Consider the following 14600-nt stretch of genomic DNA (forward strand, 5'->3'; position numbering starts at 1 on the left):
TTTTTCAGCTGTCATTCTCACACTTGCAATATCACATTGCACAGACTATTCCCAGCAAAAACAATCAAACAAACAGAAATGCAAGAAGTTGACCTTTTACAGGCATTCACCTAGTATTTACTGACTTTGCTGCAGAGACAAATATCTGGTATTACCACTACTCAGTGAGTTGCTGGATTTGGATAGATAGGATGCTTAGCCAATCATTCTTGTTTGCAATTCTATTACAGCGCTTAGATGCATTCCAGAAAAGGGAGCTGAAAAGGAGATTAAAGGAAGATCAGTGGCTCTCAGGAAAGATAATTATTTCTAGCACAAGACACCACACAGCTTACTGAAAAGCCATCTCTGAGGTTCCCAGTACGGGCAGTACCCTCCCTTTGTCTTCTCCTCCCTCTCCCTTCCAATTAGATTTTAATCCTCCAAAGCCATGCATTGGTACAGATTCCTAGAGCTCCTCTATAAGCAGCAGCGAGAGCTGTGCAGCGAAGGCACAGCCGGGGCTCTCCCGTTCACCTGCAGTGCACTGATCTCTTCAAAAGATCCCCCAAAGCACTTAACTAATAGAACATGGAGGCTTTGTCTGCTGCTGAAATGCAGCCACCCCCAGGTGAAACATCAACAGTCCGCAACAGCTTTCTGGCTAGAAAAAAACTGAAATTTCTACCTAGGGATTTGCCTGTGCATTAATCCTGCAGATGTATTATTTGCAGCAAAATCTACCCTGCTACAGAAAAGACATATTCATTCCCTTTGGCCACGAGGAAAACCGTAACAGTCTGAAGCAAAGAAGAAACCACATGGAAACCAGACCCACACAGAAACCACATGGGATGTCTGGATGTGCCTCTTCAGGGACAGTGGAAGAGTTAATTCTCTCCTGTGGAATAAAAGAGGTCAGGCAACCAGAATGAGAATACTCCCAGATGGAACAAGAGAAGTTGTGCTGCCCCAGAAGTACTGCTCATGGGGAACAAAGGTATCTGGGGCTTTTTCTATCATCTTATAAAACCTTGACATAGACAGAATTTCTGATGGCTTTCAGAAACTTACTCTGTTGCCACACAGGACAGGATGCAGAGAGGAACTTCACTGGCAATTGCTGAGCAAGAAACTTCCAGTTAGGAAGAGATGCTTTCATTTAGGGACCTCACAACTGCTCCTTTATTCAAAAGGCAGACATTACACCATTTTCTCCCCTTCTCTGCAGTCTATTGGCAAGCCAAAGGGAGAATGAAATTGCTTCTTCATAAACCCATCACATGGGGATCCATTATGGCATAGCTCCAACACTGAAAGGAGCTGTGAATTTAACCCCAAACTGACATAAAGGCATTGGTGCACCCAATTCTTCTTCCTCAGTGTAGCTGTAGAAATCCCTTTAGATATCTTTTTTCCATGCACATCACCAATAATGCTATAATCTCTTCTCCTTGCACTTACACTATTCAAACACTAACCCTGAATGTTTAACATGGACAGACCCTTAACCACACAAACCCTCCTTCATGTTCCTTCCTTGTGTGCCTTCTCTTCTGTAGGGACAAACAAATACTTTCTGTCAGTGTCTCCCACCCACCCTTCAGCACCTCAGAAGCCAGAGATACTGTCCCTCCCTCTCTGCTCTGCCAGGCTTCAGCTACCTCTCATCAATATATTACCAGAAATTAATGATCTGTCTCTGTATCTGCTTCTGGTGGAGACACCAGCCAACACCTCCTCCTTAGATCAGTTCACACAGTGACCCCAGAAGAAATGTTTAGGTACCAGGTGTGATACATAAGCAGCTTGTGTCAGAGTGTCTGACTCACATACTCCCTCTTCTGTGGGCTCATCTCTCAGCTTAAACTAATCTATCTCAAAAGGCAGAACTTTTTTTTCTGATTGCCTTACTTTTGGCAACAAGCTGCAACTACAACCTAAAGAGCATACAATTAAATGAAAACCCTGACAAGGAAGAGTTTCATTTTACAGACAGAATCATTGTGTTAGAAGAGAAAAAACTTAGGAGGACCATCCTGAGGAGCCCCTAGTTCTTCTCCTCTTCCCTGATGAGGAATCCATTAACCTTTGAAACAGAGGCAGGTAGTGCTTTGCCTATGTTTTCTTGTGCCAAGACGTATCTTCTTCCCAATATAAACATGCTGGTGTTTGAAGCTCCACAAGCCACCACTTCTCTCACCTTCCTCATCCCCATGTCCAGAGTTATGCTGGGGCTCTGTGTCCTGGGGGTGAAGGGTCTTGTCTGGCTCTGGCAGATGAGAAATCCCATCAATGAGGTCCTCAACTCCATCCAGGATATCATTAGCACAGAGCTGAAAAGAACAAACACACCCACATGCTGCACAACAGAATCCAAGTTGTGGGAAGAACCACCACTAAACAACTCACCTCTCCAGACAGATGGATTTGCAAGGTAGGTTCATCCACACAACAGTCATGACTAAGACTGCATTGCTCCTGTGACAAAGACAGGTGATCTTTTCCAGCACCCTCAACTCTGTCACCTCAGACAGCCCGGCCAAATCTCCTGCTCACTTAAAAAGCCACTTAACTGATAGGGCCAGTCTAAGAAATAGAGGTCAAGCTTTAGTCAAAACTAAAACTGATAATACTTTAGTTCCTTGAATTAATTTGTTAAAACTCATTTAATTTTTTAGATCAAATTTAACAGCACACTTTCTGCATTTGATATTTACATTCCAGTAGGATCTAGAGACCCAGGTACGTATGTGGGGCCCTGATGTTCTAGGTCCTGTATCAAAATGAGACTGTAAATCCCTGGATTTTAAGTTCAGCACAGGAAAACTGAGAAGAGGAAGGGAAGAGAAAGGATAATGGTGTGATGTAGCAAATTACAGCACTGGTCACCAGCAACATGCCATCATGTGCATAGTTTGATCCAGACAAAGACAAGGACAAAAGAGTGGGAGCTAGCAGAGGAAAAATAAAGACTCTGACATGAATGAACAATTGATTTAAAGACAGGAAAGAAATCAAATGTTCACAAATATATCAGGTAGGAGTAAAGGGTCATTTTTCACAGAGAAAGTTTTTTACAGACCTGCAGGACTCCTGCAGGATCTGTGCTGGGACACATGCTTCTCAACATATTCATTAAAAACCTGGAATAGGAGGTGAATAGTGACATGACCAGGTTTGCTGATGGCACCAAGTTTTTCAGGGCAGTAACAAGTGTGACTGACAACAAACAATCACGGAAGGACCTTACAAGAGTAACTGCATTAAAATGAAAGATGAACTTTGGCCCAGATAAATATAAAGCAACATATATCAGGAAAAATGGCAAGTTCAAGCAGAGGAACAAGATGTAGAAGCCAGACTAAGCTGATGATTTCATGGAATTGTGCCAAACAATTTACAAATACACCAAGTACTGAGAATTCTTTGGAAAGAACAAAGCTCATATCCCCATCCCCAAAAGTATATACTAGAACTGAAAAAGGGTTGTGGAAGGCAAAAGGACAATCAAAGTTCTGCTACAAAGGATTAACTGAATCAAGATCTTTTAACTCAAAAAAGGAGGCAGCTGAGAAGAATATGATGGAGGACCACAGAATTTTTTTTTCTGTGAAAAAATCATCAGTAGCACAGAGAATATGGCTCATTTCATCTTCAATTGAAATTAGGTGGCAAAATAAAAAAATAGCTGGTTTTCCAGACAACATGCAGAAAAGCCATGATGAAACTCCTTGTTGTTATGATGTTTAAGGTAACAAGAATTTACAGAGGCCCAAGAAAAAACAGAACAAGTCTATGGAAGTGAGACTCATCAAGCTCTATCAAATATAAAGATGCTAGACTCAACGAGCCTCTAAGTTCCAAATGGCAGGAGGCTGACAGAGCATTTGAGAGAAACATCACTCCATGCCTACCTCCTTCTTATGCCAGCCCAAGACATCAGCTGAAGATGTGACAGGCCCATGTGGCCCCCTGTGGCCAAATGAACCTCTGGTATGAGCCCGTACAGCTGTTCTAGTAATTGTATCACAATCTGTAACTGCTGTAGATCCACACACTCACACCACCCACTCCAGGCTTAGAGGCAATGGACACAAGGGGAGGTAGAGGAGGACACAGATCCTACATTCACCTGGCACCTAAACCACCAAGAAATACAATCTTGCAGCCATGGATGTGTCATTTTAGAGGCAATGCAGGCAGTAACTGCCCTTCACCTTCTCCAAACAAACTCCTGCACTTAATGTTAGATAACAAAGCAGCCTTGCATAGCTACAGAAACTTTTGAGACAGAGGCTCAAAACAGAAGACCCATCACAGGTCTCCTTGGGGATGTTTCTGGGCTGGAGATCAAGAGGAAAGTGAAGCAGCAGCTGGCTTCTGTCTCTGCAGCTCTGTGATATCAGAAGAGTGACTGGGAGTGCAAGGAAGGGGAGGTGAAGCCAGCCTGTAAGAAAACTGTCTATGGTTCAAGAGCCAGAGCTCCACGTACCCTCTGCAGCTGAGAGTCAATCCGCCACATGCGCAGGGTCTGATCCCGGGACCACGTAACCAGCTGGTAATCTTTAGAGCCTAAAGAGGACAGAAACAATTAGACACCCTTCTGGGAAACAGACTATCTCAGCCCTGTGTTCAGTGTAAACAGATTCAAACAAGCCAGCAGGCACATCCAATGGATAAGGCACTAAACTGAAAGGCAGAGCAAGTCCTTTTCTGCTTCAAATTGGCCCAAGTACATCAGCCTTTGTGCCTCCCCACACCTCTAAAGAGGCTGTGATTTACAAGCCAGAAGCACAAAGTATAATGAATGTGACAAAACCAGGAATAAACAAGATGCACAACAATATTTATTTAAATAGAATAAATAGTATAGTAAAAATAAATATTTCTCAACTATAACTGTAAAGTGAAAATACCTTTTCGTTCATCAAATCTGTTTCAAGAGGTAGACGTTTTACAACATTTCTATGCAATGAGAAGGCAGTTCTGCCCTTCCTCTTCTTGCTTCTGAATGATGCCAAGTTCAGGTTGTAAGGAAATATATCTAACCACATACTATCTATCAACAGGCTGATTTATGTCCATGTTTAGGTCTCGTGATACAGTTTTAAGTTTCCCTTGTCAAATAGCTGTTATGTTTAAGAATTTGCTGCTGCACAGCTGCTTCTTACACCCCTCTGCTGAGGCATAGGGGCCTCATCTAAATACAGCACAACAGACTCTGTGGAAGGAAATTTGTTCTATCTTGGTTGTCTCCACAATGAAGCAGACTTGGAATGTTTGTGTGATTGATTTATGTTGCTTGAGACAAGCAAGACATAGAACCCCAGGTACATATCTACTAACACAGCTAAGACAACCAACGGTAGCTCAAGTTGCTTCATTGATGCTTCAATGTTCATTTACAAATTTAGACTGTGTCTCCAGATCCTAACACAGTTCTCCATTGCTCTCCTCTTTTTGAAAGAGGAAAATCAAGGTATGGAAAAGGAGGTGACTTAACTGAATGGTCCCAGCAGCTGGTGGGAAAGGACTGGACCAGCACTTTCACACAGCACTGCAAAGCTGTAGCACAAGTGACACCAAAGCCAGACATGCACATTCTGTCAGTGGCAGCTGAGGTGCTGGAAACAAAGCTGTGCTCTGTGTGGTTATGCAACCTCTGGTATAGAATCTCCTATTCTTAGCTGCTTATGCTAGAAAATTTAGTCAGGACTGAACTCTAACAGCACTCTCTATCCCATGTTATTCCTCCCTTGCCCTGGCCAACACACAACAAGGTGGGCTTGCTGAGTCTGTGATCTGGAATATGCTGGAGGCTGCTCATCCAGGCCATGATATGAGGGGTTAACTGGTTAGCCTGCAGCTCTGAGGAGGGAAAGGGTGCCTGCACTCATGCATTTATCTAAAAATTTGCACAATTTATTCTGAAAGATTCATTTAAATAGAGACTCCTAGGAGAGTGGAAGCAATGAGAGTCACCACTGACCTACTCAGCATTTGGTAGATTTGCTTTGTTAGCATGGAAACAAGGCTTCTGTAAGCACTGCCATAAAACCAGTATAGAACAGCTGTAGTTTGAGGGGGGCAGTAGCAGGCAGGAAGGTGGGCAGGAGCTACTTCAAGAAAAGGCAAGAGTCAAACAGCAACAGCATTGCAATCAGAAGCCAGGTCTCCACACCCCTGGAAGTGTAGGGAAGAGAGCACAAGAGCACATTCAACCCTGAACTCACCTTCTTTCTGCTTCCTCCACTGAAACTCCAGCACCACATCATCATGTCCCACGAAAGTGTGGACAGGTGTGTTCAGGTCAAAGACATTCCAGAGGAGGAGACTGTTTTCCCGACGGAGTTGGGGGACCATCACTGTCACCAGTCCATTGCTGAAAGGCTTAGAGACACACACCCTTCCAGTTAGCCAGAGACAGTTATGCTCCCATGCTGCTATTATCATACTCTAATTTTTCCCTTTTCTCACCAACACAAATGCAAAGGTCTTAAATGAGCTCAACACAAAACAGAACCAGGCCAAAACCTGGGATGGTCCAAGGCAATTGCTGTGCAAAAACACAGTGTCTCAAGGGGTAAAATGTAGTACACTGAGATACTCAATGCAGCTCACTTAACATGAGTAACTCCTTTCTGCTGCTTTCTCACTTTTAATCTGTGAGGCTGGAGGGATTTCACCATTGACTTTTCAATGGGGATCTTTACTTCAATCTGCCTAGAGCTGCAAGAACTGCTGCCTGGGGATTGAGCCCCAGCAACTCCTCCTGGTCACAATGCTCAGAGGAACATGGAAACCAGTCCTACACCTCTTGCTGTTTGGACAGGGAAAGGCGATCAAGATTCAAGGCACAGTACTGGCTTCAGGACACGTTCAGACCTCTGGGGATTATGACTGGATGTTAAGAGCCTCAGCTTCACTTGGGTAGGTGCTTGCTCACTCCTTCTCCTGAATGCCCCCACTGTGGATGCTGCTTTTCTACGCCTTTTAGGCACTGAGAAGGATTTTTAAAATCGACTTGGTAATGTCCACAAGTAGAACCGGTGAGAAACCCTATGGCAGTTCTTTATTTAATGTCCCTTTGTGCATTCTCAGAGTACAAGTGGAACTGGCGGGAGTTTCTCGCTCACCGTGTATCTTGCCTTCCAGACAGGAACCTGGCAGGGAAGAATATTGAGGTATTTCCGAGGCTGACGGTAATCCCAGAACTTGAAAAAAAAACAAACCAAAAGAAAGGCAAGCAAAGGCAGGAGTCAGCTGGCTATAGTTTCATACTGTAGTTTTCCATGTGGCTTGCAAATAGAACAGACCAAAAAGCATGCCAGGGTGCCCACAGCGTCATTAGTAATCCCATTCATTAACAGCAGAGATGGCCCCAAAGGACAAATACCAAGCTATCAACATCTGCCAGCATCCCTTAGAAAATGAGTGACTTGAGGTCATATTCACAGTGATCATAGCTTGAGTAATTAGAGCAGGGAGACAGGCAGCCTGCTTGGGCTTTCAGAGCTACAAGGTACCCTGCAGGCTGCCAGCCAACGTGCCAGTCCAGGCTGGAGGCAAGCCCACTCTGCTGTTACTGCTGATTTTCTAATGAAGAATCTAACCTTTTGCTTTGCTAGAATACACATCAATTGCATTTGCCTCAGAGCTTAGCTCAATGTGAATGAACACCGTTTGGCTGACATACAAAGCACACTATTTCCCCCCAAGTAATAGGCCCTGCACAGCAGTGCTTGCAGGCAGTCTCTTACTGATAATCCTGTTCAACATGAGTTTGGAAACTCCAGGGGCTGAAGTATGTCACCCCTCAAGTTGCTATAATCAGCTTAGCAACATGCATTTTGGGAAAAAGGCTCTTCTGGCATGTGTGGTCTGTTCCTTTCTGGCAAGCAAAAGGCAGAGGCAGTTGTTTTCAGCTTCAATACTGCCCTAATCACTACAGATATGTGGCAAACATATGTGCACCCATTCTTCAATGATTTCTCTGCCTGTTCTGAAAAGTGCAGTCCTGGTCAACACACCAGGTGACTAGAAAACAAACAATAAAGATCCAGATTTTGCCAATGGCAAAGCACACCCCAAAACTTCAGCAGAAGCAGTAGGGGATCTACTCCACCATCCTTCCTACTCCCTAGCAGGAACTGCAGAAACACTTACCCTGACAGAGTTGTCCTGGCTGGAAGTGGCCAGTGTATACTCATTGTCAGGATGCCAGTCCAGACCGTGGATTTTGGAGAGATGAGCTGCCAAATACTCCACTGCAGTGCTGGGTTTCTGGAAGGAGAGACATTGTCCTTCTCAGCACAGGACACCTGAAATTTGGTCTAGTTCTTTGGCATAAAAGAGACACTTTAACCAGGGCAAGACAGTTAGAACAACCGCCCCTGCTGGGGAAGAGTAAACAGCTCAGCAGAAGTAGTTGAAGAAAAATATCCTGTGAAGGTATGGCAAATTCCAGTCACCAAGTGCAGTCCTAACCATACTTTATACTCAGTTAAACAGCTAAGTACTATGAGATCAAAAGGAAAATGTTAATGGGTACAGTCTCTGAGGAAGGAGGCTACCTACATACACTCTTCAGGCTCTTGGACTCCCAGTTTTCTCTAGTTTAAAGTGACCCATAAGAGAGATCTGGGATAAAGTAGTACATTTCCTCAGTATTTATCTGTCACCAGAGGATTATCTGTATTGAGTAGGTGGGAATATGTACAAACTGCTAAAAATTCCTCAGCTTACCCTTTTGTCCCATATTCGAACATCCCCATCGTGGCTTGTTGCTAAACAGTTGGCATTTTTCTTGTTCCATTTCACCTGGGAAGCTCCAGCTGCAACACAAACAAAGCAGGCCAAAACAAGCAATTAAAGAGAAAACAGCACAGTAGTCCCATCACCTGGGCCGAGAGCTGCTCTTAGCCCAGGAAAGGCAGTTCAGAGGAAGGATATCCCAGAAGCCAGCATGAAAGATGGCATGAAAATTAACTCCTGGCTCCTCAGTGTAACATTTGTATCCTCAGGACAGCAAAACTAGTGTTCCAGTTGGATGCCTAGAGATCTTTATCACATCTGCTAGCCAGGGGCTGTACCTGATTAGAATACTCATGTCCATTAGCTGCAATGGAGCAACTTCCTCCTGATCAGAAATGTAGGTACATCACCTCCTCCACAAATCCCCTCTCTTTTTATTCAAGCTACTTCCAGGTGCTTAGGGCCTGTTTCATTTCCCACCATCCCTCATACTATCAGCTGCTACACAGGCAACTAGTGCTATTGACCTATGATTAAAATACAGGTGTAGGAGACGGCTGCAGTGCAGGTGACCTCAGGTGTGGCCACTGGGTGGAACAGAAGGTCCATCTGTCAAGATACACCACAAAAGTCAAAGACACCAAGGACAGTGTAAAGAAACTGGATGATGATCCAAATATGACTTATATGTAATATCATGAGGGACTCAGTCAAATTAGATTATGATGATCAGATCAGGTGGTTATTTCTAACAGAAATAAAGCACAGCTTCAGTTAATGTGGCTTGTTCAGGTATTGTAAGCATAATGCATCTGTTCATCCTTATTCTGCCAGTATTCTTGAACCTTCTGAGCTACCAGAAAGGTGAGATCCATGAGAAAGCTAAACAGATCTCAGCCTGCTGCTATTCCCCACCTCCACTACCCACCTCCTGCTGCATGGTGAGCAGATTCATCCTGACAACCTGGCAAAAAGCTATTCTGGGGGATAAAAAGCTGCAAATAGACTGCCAGTTGATTGATTTTATCCCCTCACTGAAGGGTACACAAATGTCTGGACCAGAATTAAACAGCATCAGGCACCGGAGGAAGGAAAGAAGCAAGGAAGCTTTCTGGGCAGCAGGCTGCTGGGCTGGCTCAGCTGTGAAACCTCACCCCAGACACCAGAACTGACCTCTGCTTCTCACTGACTCAGTAAGGTTTCTGCATTTCTGCAACAGAGAGGTTTGCTGGCTGGGAAGGGAATGGGAGCTGCTGCAGATGTGCAGCCTAAGGAGATGTAAGCAGCAGAGCATGAGAGTTACACATTATGAGGATTGCTCCAGTACTGGGGACAGTAACTCAGGGAAAGGATGTTTTGCTCATCATCCGTGCCCAGTCCCAGCTTCAGCCAGTGAGGATGGACATGCAACACCTGCCAGCAGGTGGTATAGCAGGGGCTGGACACTCACCTTGGCAGCAGCCAGGATAAAAGCCTTTCCAGAGCAAGCACAGCCCAAAGACAGCATCTTGTGTGCTCCCTGCATGTTGCAGGTGCCCTAGGGAAGTGGATACAGCCAGCTGCTGTACCCAGCCCTGAGTGTATGAGGGGACAGGCTGGCACAGAGAGCTGCCTGGGGTATGGCTTAGTTCCTCAACTGATTCAATCAAACATAAAAGGACATGAGGAAATTACAGACAGGGCAACCCAGGATAAGGAGTGCAGCAAGGTGGTTAAACAGTGCCATTCACCAATGTGGGAGCATCAAGTCCAAGTACCATAACTGCCCTCTATGCCTGGCAACCTCAAGGGGCACCACATCTCTTCTGAATTCTGCTTCTCTAAAAGGAGTTGTGAACTGGAGCCTCTAGGCTGCTGCTACACAGGACAATCACACATGATGGCACTTCTGTACTGTGCCATGCCTGGCCTTGGAGCATAAAGGGAGGGAAGAATAACAGAGGGGCATGCAACAATAATGTTGTTTAATGCCTACATCACACACATCAGACTTACCAACTGCAGAGAGTGAGACCGTGGGCTTCCTGGTGTCTCTGAAATACAATGTGGACACTGTGAGTACACACAGCATAGTCCAGCTTTCCCAGCCAGCTCCCTGCTATTCCAGCACTAACGTTATTGCTGCCTTGGGACCTAATGTACCTTCTGCTTACCAAAATACCCCAGCATTAAATGGAATAAAGGTGACCAGCTGGAGGACAACAACCATCCTGGAAATGTTCAAGGCTGTGTTGGATGGGTCTTGGAGTAACCTGGTCTACTGGAAGGTGTCCCTGCACTTGACAGAGGGATGGAACTAGATTTTTAAGGTCCTTTCCAACCCAAACCATTCTATGATCCTGTCTTGCCAGCACATGCAGCAGGAAGTTTAGGACAGAGAACAGAGCTGGACTGGACTGGAGGGAGGAGAAATATACACAAAATGTGGCATATTGCAACTGGGTAGGCAAGGAAACAGGGCTCACAAATTGCTGCTGCGGGAAGCAACAAAACAGCCTTTCCAAGGAGGATTAAAGGAACAAACAGAGCTGTGGAAGTACTTAACAAAAGCCACTGATGTGTTCGTTGAGCCTTTGCAGATCCTGATTCAAAGCAGATGGAACAGTTACTACACAGAAAAAACTTCATGTCTAGCATATAATAACAAAATAAGTAGAAAATCAGCCCAGCTGTGAGCAGACCAAATTCTGTCTGTCTACAAACCAAATACCACAGCAGCAGAAACCAGCAGCTCCATGACAACTCCTAGCAGCCAGGGCATAGATCAAGGCAATAATTTACTTCCCGGCCTTGCTCCTCAGGAATTTACCTACTCTTTCACAAAAAGTGACAGTGAAAATAAGGAATATTGTCTTCAACTTTTTCTATTTGCTGAAAAGCAGAACATTTGGACAGAACAATGGACTGCACCTCTCCCGCTAAGAATTTCTGCCTCATCAAAGTTATTTTGTATGAAAATTCAAGTGGGGAATTTCCAGCTGCCCTTACTGCAGGGCTACCTCCCTAGGGTGTCATTAGAGACAGTCACTTCAGCAGGATGTTAATTTGCTGGAGGCCAGCAGCACCAGGACCTCGCTGCCACAGTAAGCTCAGAGCCTTTACTAGCACAAGTGAGATGTAGAGGCTTTCAGAGACTGCCTAAGGAAGCAACTCTGGGCAAGTGATACAGGCAGACACAAAACAGTGGAAGAGCACAATAGAGTTAAAGGAGGACTTCTGATAACAACCTTCAAAGATCTCTATTTTTCCTGTTTGGTATTAAGATAGTATCAGAGGAAAGCAGCCGGCAGTTATTGTATCTCCATGTCTTTTAATTACACATTAATAATATATTGTCATTCTCAAGCACCATTTAACCAAAGATCTAAGTGCTTGTTCATAGGAACTAAGCAAGCCTCTGGGTAGCCTGGTGCAGTGGGGTTATATAATTATCCTCCTATTATAATTGAGCAAGGGAGGCAGAGAGGAACAATGTGATTTGCAGGGGATCATAAAGAGTTGTACAGCCAGCAAGTGAACCCAGCAGCCCCAGTGCCAGCTCTTTGCTTCTCAGGTGTAAAATCTGGAGCTTAAATCTGGACATATAGTTGGAAATATTTGCTACACTGAAAATATTCATGGCAGAAAGCAGCACCAGGAAACAAGGGAAGTTACAAACAGGAAAACCTTCCTGAATATCATTGTCAATCTTCCCACCACTGCGGGAGAACCAGCAACAACCAACGAATTTAGTAGAAAATGGCTATAGGATCATGAAATGGAGCTCATTAACTGAGCTAAAAAAACCCAACAGGTTGAGGAACATCCTTGGGCTCCAGGAAAAGCCCCCAAGGAAATACCTGAAGTGGGCAGGGAGTGAAGCCAGGCAGCTGTTGCTTAACCACTCTACTGACCATCACTGACTCTGAACTGGCTTGAAAATAGGGGAGCAGAAGTCATCTAGGAGACAGTGGGAAGTAGCTGAAGTCCCTGTAAGCACAGCTAAAGAGCAGTACCCATCAGGGCATGCCTTGCCTTGCAAGCTGATGATTATGGAAAAGAGTCCCAGTGATTTCCCCAAAATGCAGAAACATACTGATTCTTACTTGATGTCCCAGATGTAGATGTATGTGTCCACAGAACTGGTGACCAGTAGGTCTGGCTCAAACACTGCCCAGTCCAGGTCACTGAAAATGCAAAATCAAAGATCAGTAAAGAAAAGCACATGCAGAGTTTGCATCAGCTTCCCACAAGCTGCCAGTACATTCTCCAAGAAATTCACAGCAATGTCACTCCGTGACATCTACGGAAACTTTTAAAGTAAAAAGCAAGATCTTAATAATTTCTCTAAGTAAATTCCAAGAAGCAATGAAATGCTTCTAAGTAAATTCCAGTGAAGCATCCTCCTAGCTCTGAACTTTACAGCTACTTGATGTGTGCTCTTTCCCCTCCAGGCAAAGAGACAATGTCTCAAAGAGTTCTCAGTTAACAACACATCCTTTGGCATCAACCCCTCACTCTGGGATGCCTCCCTGTTGGGAACACCAAGTGCACCTGGGACACAAACAGCCTCCAGTCAGCCCAAACAACTGTCATTTCAAGGGCTACAAATACTTCCCACAGTCAGGAGCTTGATTAAAAGCAGTCCTTCAACTGCATTTCCAACCCAGCATTGAAATACGACCTTAAAACAAGAGGCAAAAATCTCCCCTGCACCACTGTAACATTCTCTAAACTTGGGTCTTTGGGATTACCTGCCTTAATTAAACTGCTATCACACAGAAACACAGCTGGGATTCAATCTAATAAACATGCTGTCTGTTTCCCAGATGATGGCTGCTGCTCTTTACAACGACAGCAGCCTAAGGCAATGACATTCAAGCCATCTAGGGCTAAGTTAATATATTGGAGGAACCATGAGAGGGTGAGCCAGTTCACACGACACCATCACCAAATTGGAAGGCAGTCCAGTCCACAGAAGTGAGTAAAAACCAGCTCAGAGCATAGCCTGAGTGGGGTCAGGACCAAAACATTCAGCTTCTATGAAACATTGCATTATTTTCCACTCAGCAGTCCACAGCATTGCTTATTCTTCACCTGATCACACGTGTGTGTCCTTGCAGAGATGTGCAAACTTCCCCATTACCTTCCTTCCACTTATACAGGTCAACACGCTGATTGCTCTGCAATTAGATGGAAGAAAAGAGAGACAGTCTCAGGCCAACAAGGTAGGACATGGATCTATGTGTTAGGAGCAGGTTCCCTTCACTTTGAACAACCTCAGTTAGCAATGAGGCATGCTGTGATTAGCAGAGTCCTTGCCCAAAGCAGGAGAGCAAAGATGAAATACAGGCTGCAAGGATTTTCAAAAGCTTACACTTTTTAATTATACCCACTTAAAACTAGAGATAAACTAGAATGGGACAAAAAAAATCCCACATTTCAAAATCTTTCCATGAAATTATACTCCCACAGTCTTTATTTCCTAACAACATGCTGTAACTGCAGGCAACAGGCAGACAAATTCTCTCTGCAGGAATACCCTGCCAGTCTGTTAGATTCACAATTGGAGTTTCTGGTGAGGGGGGATGATGGATTACCACTGGTCATCCTCAGCTCTCTCTCAATTCCCTTCTGGGATAATCAGGGCCATTGCCAAACACAAACAATACAGTCTAATGGCTTCAAGGTCACTTCCTCAAGGGTACCTCCCCCCATCCTTGCCAGCCCAGGAGAAAAGCTTGAAGTGTTTATCACTAGCTGTAAAAAACAAAGGCAAACCAGATGTATCAATGACAACATTACTTAGTGTTCCTTCACTCATTCCAGGAAAAAATCCTTGCCCAAATTCAGCCACACACAAAGTTACTTGAAACTAGTTATTG

General features: G+C 44.5%; 1 protein-coding gene across 5 annotated transcripts in view; it reads right to left on the reverse strand.

Moving 5' to 3' along the window:
• Positions 1 to 14600, reverse strand: part of WDR59 (WD repeat domain 59) — a 48242-nt gene that overhangs the window by 25651 nt on the left and 7991 nt on the right. For all 5 annotated transcript variants that reach the window (XR_009933529.1, XR_009933530.1, XM_062499718.1 and 2 more), the window contains exons 4-12: positions 13813 to 13898; positions 12822 to 12902; positions 10732 to 10769; positions 8728 to 8816; positions 8149 to 8265; positions 7119 to 7196; positions 6216 to 6372; positions 4475 to 4554; positions 2183 to 2315 (exon numbers count right to left, since the gene is read on the reverse strand). Coding sequence is in view for 3 of the 5 variants with exons in the window: in XM_062499718.1 (XP_062355702.1) it covers positions 2183 to 2315; positions 4475 to 4554; positions 6216 to 6372; positions 7119 to 7196; positions 8149 to 8265; positions 8728 to 8816; positions 10732 to 10769; positions 12822 to 12902; positions 13813 to 13898 (859 nt within the window). In the remaining 2 variants the exon portion in view is untranslated. The remainder of the gene's footprint in view (positions 1 to 2182; positions 2316 to 4474; positions 4555 to 6215; positions 6373 to 7118; positions 7197 to 8148; positions 8266 to 8727; positions 8817 to 10731; positions 10770 to 12821; positions 12903 to 13812; positions 13899 to 14600) is intronic.

The sequence above is a fragment of the Cinclus cinclus genome, chromosome 11 (genome assembly GCF_963662255.1).
Source record: "Cinclus cinclus chromosome 11, bCinCin1.1, whole genome shotgun sequence".
Lineage (NCBI taxonomy): Eukaryota > Metazoa > Chordata > Aves > Passeriformes > Cinclidae > Cinclus > Cinclus cinclus.